At 40.8% G+C, this 9,872-nt stretch overlaps 1 protein-coding gene across 1 annotated transcript; it reads right to left on the reverse strand.

Annotated features, from left to right (window-relative positions):
* Nucleotides 1-617: 617 nt before the first annotated feature.
* LOC117099319 (40S ribosomal protein S12-like) lies at nt 618-1,327 on the reverse strand. The gene is made up of 2 exons (XM_033238737.1): nt 1,084-1,327; nt 618-779 (listed from the first exon to the last, which is right to left on the reverse strand). The coding sequence occupies exons 1-2, from the start codon at nt 1,319-1,321 to the stop codon at nt 637-639; spliced, it is 381 nt and encodes a 126-aa protein (XP_033094628.1). The 5' UTR covers nt 1,322-1,327; the 3' UTR covers nt 618-636.
* Between the last annotated feature and the right edge of the window lie 8,545 nt (nt 1,328-9,872).

Below are 9,872 nucleotides of genomic sequence, written 5' to 3' on the forward strand. Positions count from 1 at the left end.
ATCTCAGCTCACTGCAAGCTCCGCCTCCCCGGTTTTACGCCATTCTCCTGCCTCAGCCTCCGGAGTAGCTGGGACTACAGGCGCCCGCCACCTCGCCCGGCTAGTTTTTTGTATTTTTAATAGAGACGGGGTTTCACCGTGTTAGCCAGGATGGTCTCGATCTCCTGACCTCGTGATCCGCCCGTCTCGGCCTCCCAAAGTGCTGGGATTACAGGCTTGAGCCACCGCGCCCGGCCGTCACTATCAAATAGACAGGATCCAAAATGACCCCACGGATCTAAGCTATAATAACTAAGAGAATGACAATGACCACTAAAAGACACAGGAAATTCAAGAGGCAGACACTGGTTACAGACAAAGAACATGAGTTTTCATTTAGCCATGATGAGCCTGGGGTAATTTGGTAATGTTCCAGTGGAACCACCACGCAAGAAGTTAGAACTGCATGATCAGAATTGGTAAAATTGGTCTAGGTGAGATTATCCACACAAAGGCAAGCTTTAATTCCATAAAAACAGTTGAACTACCCAAAGGAATAACAAAGACAAGATTAGAATTTATCAACACAACTCTGGCTGCTTTTATAGCCACAACAATTTGTGTGTGTGTATGTGTGAGAGCCAAAGTTTTATGTGTTCATTTCTTGCATTTTAAGGACTCTTCAATGGCATCCTTGGCCTGAGACTCCTTGCCATAGTCCTTAACTACTACACAACTGCAACCAACCACTTTATGGGGCTTCCTCTCTCTGTCAATTTTACAGAGGCCTACCCATTCCCCTAGTTTCTTTTTTTCTTTCTTTCTTTTTTTTTATTTTTTGAGACGGAGTCTTGCTCTGTTGCCAGGCCAGAGTGCAGTGGCACAATCTCTGATCACTGCACTGCCTCCTGGGTTCAAGTGATTCCCCTGCCTCAGCCTCCTGAGTAGCTGGCATTACAGGCACGCACCACCACACCCAGCTAATTTTTTGTTTTTTAGTAGACATGGGGTTTCACCATGTTGGCCAGGATGATCTCGATCTACTGACCTCATGATCCGCCTGCCTCAGCCTCCCAAAGTGCTGGAATTACAGGTGTGAGCCACCGTGCCCAGCATTCCCTAGTTTCTTATTGTCATCAGCCTTAATTAGGTTTATTTGGTATTCAGCACAAAGGGTCTCCACCAACTTGATGTGCTTAGGCTCATCACAGTTGGATGGAAGCGGACAAAGATGGGCTTGGCACTTGTCTAAGGCTTTGGCAGCTTCATGAATTCCACATGCTAGACCACCATGGATGAGGGTAGTTTTCAGCACCTCTTGTAAAGCAGTACTGACATCCATTATACCTCCAGCAATCCACAGTCATGGTGGTGGATTATGGGTGAAACCAAATCTTGAATGCACCTAAGCCTCCACTTCCATGTGACTCAGTGGCAGGGAAAGAAGCTACAATTATTTATTGACGATTTATTATTCCAGAGATCAGAGTAGATAAAATTAATGTTTTCATTTCTAGAACAGACAAACACACCTGGTTATTTTCTTAAAAACTTTAAAAAATTATTAATTGTGGTAAAATGCACATATCATAAAATTTGCCATCTTAACCATTTTTAAGTGTACATTTCAGTGGTACAAAGTACGTACAACCATCACCAACATCCATCTCCAGAAGGCAATTCATCTTGCAAAATTGAAACTCTATACCGATTAAATAACTCCCCATTCTTCCCTCACATCCCTCCAACCATAGTAACCCCCATTCTACTTTTTCTTTCTTCTTTTTTTTTTTTTTTGAGTTGGAGATTCCCTCTGTCACCCAGGCTGGAATGCAGTGGTGCAATCTCGGCTCACTGCAACCTCCGCCTCCCGGGTTCAAGCAATTCTCCTGCCTCAGCCTCCCAAGGAGCTGGGACTACAGGCATGTGCCACCATGCCTGGCTGATTTTTTGTATTTTTCAGTAGAGATGTGGCCTTGCCATGTTGGCCAGGCTGATCTCGAACTCCTGACCTCAGGTGATTCACCCACCTCGGCCTCCCAAAGTGCTGGGATTACAGGCGTGAGCCACTGCGCCTGGCCCCACAATCCAGTTTTAGAACATGTTCATCACCTCAAAAAAATACCCGTGCCAGTTTACAATCAACCCTTGCTACCATCCCCAGCCCGAAGTCATAACTGATCTGTTTACTTCTCTATGGATTTGCCTGCACTCAATCAAATTCTACAAGTTATTTTAAAACTATCTTTTTAAAAAACTAGTATTTCATAGAATTGTAGAGGGAAAAGTATGTCTCATAATCTCCCATCAGTTTTTGTGTGTTTTTAACAGATCTCTGTTCACAGATCCATCATTTCAGCATCATGTTTTATTTTTATTTTAATCTTTGTCAAAAGCAAATTTGAAAACTGATCTTATTGGTAAACAATACAATTAAATATGTTATTAGAATGTTAATTATTCCTTAGAGTTGTATCTCTTATCACTGACTAATTTCCTTCTAAAATAAGGCATGACATTTCCACTAAGGCACCCAGGTGAGTTATGTGCCTGTCCTAATCAACAGCCACCTGTCATGATCTAAACAGGCTTCTAGGTTGTTTATATTCTCTGTTCCTCCCTCCCTAACCCAAGACTGAACCGCTTACTGTTCAGTGCCGATCACATGTACTCTGCACACACTACCACCTGTACTGAGTGGAATTCAGAGGCCTCAATTGAGCCTTGAATACACTGTAAGTGAATTCTTTAAGGCTTTGGCATGTGGAGGCCCACACCCATGGTTTCACACTGGGTTCCTTCCAAAGCAAGGTTTAAAAAAGAGCAATGTGAAAGATAAAACACACACACACACACACACACACACACAGAATATTTAAAAAATAGCAAAGTGTTTTGTTTGGTCTTGATAAACAAACAATGTCTCTGATACCCAAGTACCTGAAACAATATAGAGACAGATTTTATCCCTGATTTTCTGAGGTGATGAGATCAAATTCTGAGCTATAGGTTTACTAAATAGGTCAACTTCAGATTAAGAGCTTTGTGTTCGGCTAGTCCACGTGACATGTATATGCTTTAGTGAGTTTCAGTTGCGGATAATGCCTTTAATAGAGTGAAACCACTTAATTTTAGGGTTAAGAGTAAGACTTGAATCATACTGTGCCAAAGCAAGATAACAATGTAGAAGGGTATTATTACAGTGCAGGTTATGTTTGTGGCTTGACAATGTACCCCACACCCCTATCATCTGTGTGTGTTCAACTCAAAGGATGCTAAGTAGGGAATGAACACATTTGTCTAGAAACCAAGGAGTCTCTAGGAAAATAAAATGCTCAAACCCCGACTGGAATGAGTTTCACCATTTTAAATGGTCTTGACTGAGATCAGTGGACAGGGAAGGGCCCCAAGGATATGCTTCCAAAGGAGGAACCAACCCATCGTAAGAGATGGGGTCAATGAGTCAGTTCTGGTCTCACCATCATTACTTAGTAATTCCCAGGAGAGTTCTGGACACAGAGTATAACTGAGATAAGCTGGCCTAGGTTCTCAGGCACTATGGATATGCTTTGATGAGGAGCTATGCCTGTTAATATGACAAGCAATCTTATTGAGTTCCAGGATAAAATGATAGGAGCAATCATAGCCAAGTATAACCCTATGGGGAGATTTCTCTACCTACCTCCCTTCCCTCCACACTGGTCCTGAGGAATTACTGCCAGACCATCGCAGTGACAGGATATCAGGAGGCTGTAAAGCCCTATGAGTCTGGCTTCTTCAGTTTTCTCTCTGTGAGGCCCTTGGCAGCAAACTTGGCAATGTTTCCGCTCTGGACTGTCTACCAGGACATTTTTTTTAAGAAGAGCTAAAAAAAAAATTATAAAGGTTAAACATTATGACATAGGTTTTCTTTATGTTTAGGTTATAACTAGAGAGGAAATTCTATGCTTTGCAAAAGAGCAATTAACAATAGCATGAATTCTTATTCTATGCATCTTTGATGTAGCAGAGTGATCTGCAGGTGATAATGTAACTTGTATTGGAATTTTTACTGTATAGTAAAAAGCCTCCTATCCATGGAGTGGACAACTTGTTAAGAAGGAATAAAAGCTATTCTACCGCCAACCCCAAGAAAGGGCAGTGGACCAAGTCTTGTGTTTCTAAAGCCCAAGCCCTTCTTAATGGTCCTTTAAGTTTCACTGTGGGAAGAAAGAACAGAGGGTACCATTTCTATTTTAGAAGGAAGAAGAAGGAAAGCAATCCAGACCTTGAGGGAATTCTAGAATTTAAAAAAAGAATAGTGATTGTCCTTTCTGAGAAAGGGAGATGCCTGGACGTGCTTTGGTTTGGTGAATGACGATAGACGGGCATGGCTGTGCAGAGGGTTCTGAACTGTCAGAGAGCAAGTTGTATTATCTTTTTATGCCACTCTCCTTCAAAGTCCATGCTACTCAGCAGCAAACTGTATAAGTTGACATGTTGCTAATCCCCGATGCCACAGGGCCAGAGGTAAAATAGAAAATTTGTGACCCCAGCAGAGCCCAGATAGTGAAAGCAGCAGTGAACAGGGATTCACCAGGACCCCAAGTCACTTGAGAGTGGAACCTGGCACACTATGTTGGGGTGCACAAGCCCCTAGGAGTCCAAATAACCCAGGAGAAGGGGTTGGGAGGTCAGGAGTGTGATCATGGAATTTCTGTAATTCTGCAAGTAGAGCTTAGAGTCATTTCCATTTTAATCTGAAAGTAAGAAATATGCCATGCTGTTCATCACAGAGTGCAAAACACTTCCTACTTGTTATATAGTTGTTGCTGGGTTTTTTTCCTTTTTTTTTTCTTTTTTGGCTTCTAACATACTAAGCATACATACTTATTATATAAACCATGATGTTCATAATTGGGGTTTCACAAATATATTGGCATTTTTTTCATCAATTATTAATTCAGTCAGTATCTAATAAAGAGAAACAGACAAACTACTGGGGCCCACCTACCCTGGAGTAGGTACTTGACATAATGAAGTCAGTTAAATTCTGCATTGGAGACATTAACAGTGAGCTGTGGCAGCACAGCATAGCGAAGGCCTAACCCAGGCAGGAGCTTCCTAAAGAGGTGACATTTGACTTCAATCTTGTTGCATGGGAAAGAGTTTGCTCTTTCTTTCACATCCAGTCTTTCAGTGAAGACACCACCAGCCAATGCAAGTCTCTACCAGAAGCATATCTGTGAATTCCCCTTCCCCTTAATCAGACAGGCACCATCTCGATCTCATCTTTCCTAGCTCTTCAAAACACTTTTGACCCCATTTATTTCAAGTGCCACATTAAGGTAAGAGTTTCAGCTGGGACTGGAATTTCTTACTCAAGGCAGCAACCCATTCGTTGCCTTTAGTTCTTCTATCTCCTCTCAATTTCATGTACCTCCCACAGAGTTAACCAGCCAGATCTGCAGTGCTGGGCCTCTTGAGCAAAACAGAAGAATCAAACATTTGTAGGTAGAGAAAAGGATCTGATAGGAAATACTTGTGGGTCTATCGCATTCCTGGAGCCCATTCATTTTACCCTTTTTTATTATGACTGCTAAACAGTCACAATTTTATTCAACCCATATTTATTTAATATTCCTGGTAGATACTTTGGGCAGTCAAAGATGAGAAATCTGGGAGCTATTAGAGTATAGTGGCTTAGGACATACGCTCTGAAGCCAGGTTTAGGTTTAAATTCTAGATTATCCAACCCAGAGACTCTCAGGTTTCCCGCCAACCTGCTTCCTCCAAACCAAAAAGAATGGGTCGCTACACCACTCTTTAGGAGCTGCTACTTCTAATGAGAATGTAGCATACTTCTAACAGTGAAAAAAATAGATTAAGAACTGCTAAGGTGATTCGCATAAAAGGCCCAATACATGCCTGGCACATTGTAAGTATAAACAAATGACTGCTTTAGGTAAAGGAAATATAAATAGAAAATGTGGGTGTGTAGCTGCTTTTTCCTGTCTGGGATTTACTGGCTAGTATGAGTGTCATACACACGTTATACTAGTTACACACATTTCAGATTCACGTCTTCTTCATCCTTATGCAAAAACACTTTACTACAATACCAGTTAATGATTTCTCATTTATAAAACTGTTCTGTCTTGTACATCTCAAAAAGTTAATTTTCCTCTATTTTTTCATTCTAAATTCCCCCAAGCTATTAATTTTCAATATGAAGCTGCCGTAATTAAACTTTTTCTTAAAGAAGAAATAAACTTCTTTAGTCATGAGAACAGAGCTCAGTCCACATCAGAGGCAGTTATTGTGAATTCTTCCCTAAATTATGCAAACTGAGCATATGTCCAATTCAAACTGGTTTCACTCAAAAATGAAATCCTTACAGGACAGTAGAGAGTAAACACGAGAAGTATACCCCTGCTATTTTTTACGTCCCCTACAAATTGTTTCCATCCATGTCTGAAGTGCCAGTCTGTTTTCATGAATTTTAATTAAAACTGGCACCAGATTGCTGCTGGGGATAAGGGTTGGACTGGGAGGGAATGGAGGCATTTTGACATCTGCCGAACTCCGGAAAAGCTGTGAGGTTTGCACTTGAGATTGGCTTCCTGAATGCAGGAGGAAGGTAGTGAGAGACCAGACTTTCTGGCCAGTCTAGTAGCAGACATCGACCTCTGAGGTTTTCTCAGTGGACACATACAAAAGGCATAACGTCTGCAGTATGCTAAAATTGATGGAGAAAAAGGAGAACTACTAGAATCAGATATGAACTTGATCTAATGAAGAAATCCTATGACGTAATGAAGAAGAATTGAAGAGAGCTTTGGCCAGTGCCAGTGGTACTGTTAGATACTATGGTTGTTCCCAGACAGGAAAAATCTTGAAAGGATGTGACCTTTGAGAAGTGAAATTATGTATCTCTTTTGGCCAGAAAAGACATAGAGGAGGCATCTCATTTAGCACAACTTGTAGTATGAAAGCAGGCTCTTTGCATCTCAACAAATACCAAATACATTTACATTGTTGGGGCAGAATAGAATTTTTTCTTAAAAGAATTCACTTCTTGCTCTGACATAAAGTAAACAAAGTCAATATCATTAACATCAGTCCTCCTTTGACACCAGGAAAACTGTGCCATCCCCAAACATACCGAGCATCTGCAAAGTGCACCAATTATATGTGTAAGAATCAGTAACAGTCAGTGAGATCTGTAAGCATACAATGATTTCCCCAGAACAAAAGCAAATAGACAGTAGCAAGGGTGTTAGTTAGCTAGATGGCTATGGAAGGTACCGCACAAAGCCAATTTAGTCAATAATAGCTTTAGTATTTAAATAGCCAGAAATAAGGATAAACAATATGAATGTGGAAAATGTAAATATACAAGCAAGCTTGTGCCAGTATGAAATACGCATGGCTACAGAGATGCATGTAGAGGAGTAATGGTGATTTGTGTCACTCTGCCCAGGACTTCAGCAGGTCAAGGGGAGTTCAGTCAAAGGAAAGGTCAGGCAGCAATAAATCCAAGATATCTCAGTAGGAAGGTCGAATCCACACATCATTGTCTAAATCAGTGGCTTCTAAATTTTTTGACCTATCCACCTATAAGTAAAACAAAATTTAAGCATACACTTTTTTTTTTTTTGAGGCGGAGTCTCACTCTGTCGCCCGGACTGGAGTGCAGTGGCCAGATCTCAGCTCACTGCAAGCTCCGCCTCCCGGGTTTACGCCATTCTCCTGCCTCAGCCTCCTGAGTAGCTGGGACTACAGGCGCCCGCCACCTCGCCCGGCTAGTTTTTGTATTTTTAGTAGAGACGGGGTTTCACCATGTTAGCCAGGATGGTCTCGATCTCCTGACCTCGTGATCCACCCGTCTCAGCCTCCCAAAGTGCTGGGATTACAGGCTTGAGCCACCGCGCCAGGCCAAGCATACACTTTTAATTTTTGTGTGTGTGTGTATATGTATATACACACACACATATATACACACACACGTGTACTACACATAGTATATACATGTGTGTACTATTATATGATAGTATATGCATATACTATTAGACTGGCATATAATATAGATAAAAATATACAAATAGACAATTTTTAAGTTTTTATTTCAGGTTTGAGGATACATATAAAGGCTTGTTACATATATAAACACGTGCCATGGGGGTTTATTGTACACATTATTTCATCACCCAGATATTAAGTCCAGTACCCAGCAGTTGTCTTTTCTGCTCCTCTCCTTCCTCCCACCCTCCCTCTCAAGTAGACCCCAGTGTCTGTGATTTCCTTCTTTGTGTTCAGAAGTTTTTATCACTTAGCTCCCATTTATGAGTGAGAACATGCGGCGTTTGGTTTTCTCTTCCAAAATAGACATTTTTAAAGGATGAATTCAAGATCACCTAGTGGTTTGTTTTACTTATATCTTATTAATTTACAAAGACATCTTTCTGTTTTCACTTTTAAAAATCATTAAGTCTGCTAAAATGTGTAAACAGTGTGATTTAATATACTTAATTATGTTTTAAAATCTTTGTGATTCAGTCTGGCATTATGTTTATTATTGCTGGACTTAATGTTAATGATTGTCATAACAAAAAAGTTAATTCCTAATGATACAAGGATGTGATTAAAAAAAAAAGGACCTCATTATCTTGTCTACGAAATCATGGTACTTATTTTTTAATGTAATCCTCTAATTATGCAAAAGTTTTTGTTTAAAGTTGACACAGTATTCAAGTAGGGTGAGGTCTACAATGATAGAGGAAATAAATCCATATTTCATAATTCTCTTGATCATTTCAAAATTCATTAGAATGTATACATTCATCTTTTACCTCTTTGGCTGCTGAAGAACTAGTTCCATAGGATTAAGGGAGCTTTCAACTCTGCCACTTTTTTTCATTATCAAGCAGTGCATTAACTATTATCTTCAATGTTAGCCACTTTTGCAGGAATCTTTTATATCCATTTGTCCATTCTGTGAAGTCAGTAATGAAATCCCTAAATCCACTTAACTAGGTACATGCAAACTTCAGGATGTGTTAACACAATGAAATCAAGCAAGAGAGAACTCTGTAGCCAATTATTTGGTGTTGGGTTCACAGACTAATGCCAACCTGTGTATTAAATATTAGTAAAGCTTAATTTCTTCTCTCTACATATTAATGTAAAACCATAAATTATAATACTTTTCTTCACACATCAATGAAGGGTCTTCTTCACACCCTGGTGAGCATGTCCTCCACTTGAAATGAATGTCTCTCCATAAAAAGCCTGTCTTCTGGCCGGGCGCGGTGGCTCAAGCCTGTAATCCCAGCACTTTGGGAGGCCGAGACGGGCGGATCACGAGGTCAGGAGATCGAGACCATCCTGGCTAACACAGTGAAACCCCGTCTCTACTAAAAATACAAAAACTAGCCGGGTGAGGTGGCGGGCGCCTGTAGTCCCAGCTACTCGGGAGGCTGAGGCAGGAGAATGGCGTAAACCCGGGAGGCGGAGCTTGCAGTGAGCTGAGATCCGGCCACTGCACTCCAGTCCGGGCGACAGAGCGAGACTCCGCCTCAAAAAAAAAAAAAAAAAAAAAAGCCTGTCTTCTCTCTCCCTGCAGAGTAGGTGAATGTGTGTTTTATGGCCCATGGAGTAGTTCTTGGGGTTACAGGTTAACAATTACTTAACATTTCCCATGACTTTGGATTCTGAATTAATTTCCTTTGTGGAGAATCCAACCAAGAAATATCATCGTTCATTCATTCCATAGATAATGTGCATGGCTGTGTTTCAATAAAACTTTATTTATGAAAATAGGTAGTCAGAAGGATTTGACTTGTGAGCCAGAGTTTGCCGATTCCTCATCTAGACAATTGGTTTACTTCCCCTATCTGATTTGACTATGGTGA

This window comes from Trachypithecus francoisi, unplaced genomic scaffold (genome assembly GCF_009764315.1).
Source record: "Trachypithecus francoisi isolate TF-2019V2 unplaced genomic scaffold, Tfra_2.0 Lachesis_group16, whole genome shotgun sequence".
Classification (NCBI taxonomy): domain Eukaryota; kingdom Metazoa; phylum Chordata; class Mammalia; order Primates; family Cercopithecidae; genus Trachypithecus; species Trachypithecus francoisi.

What these genes read in the sequence shown, in the direction of transcription:
- LOC117099319 (XM_033238737.1), bottom strand. Translation starts at nt 1,321, where the DNA reads ATGGATGTCAGTACTGCTTTACAAGAGGTGCTGAAAACTACCCTCATC. An exon ending in ACTAGGGAATGCTGGGCACG is followed by an intron (nt 780 to 1,083) that starts GTGGCTCACACC and finishes AAAAGAAACTAG; the next exon opens with GGGAATGGGTAGGCCTCTGT.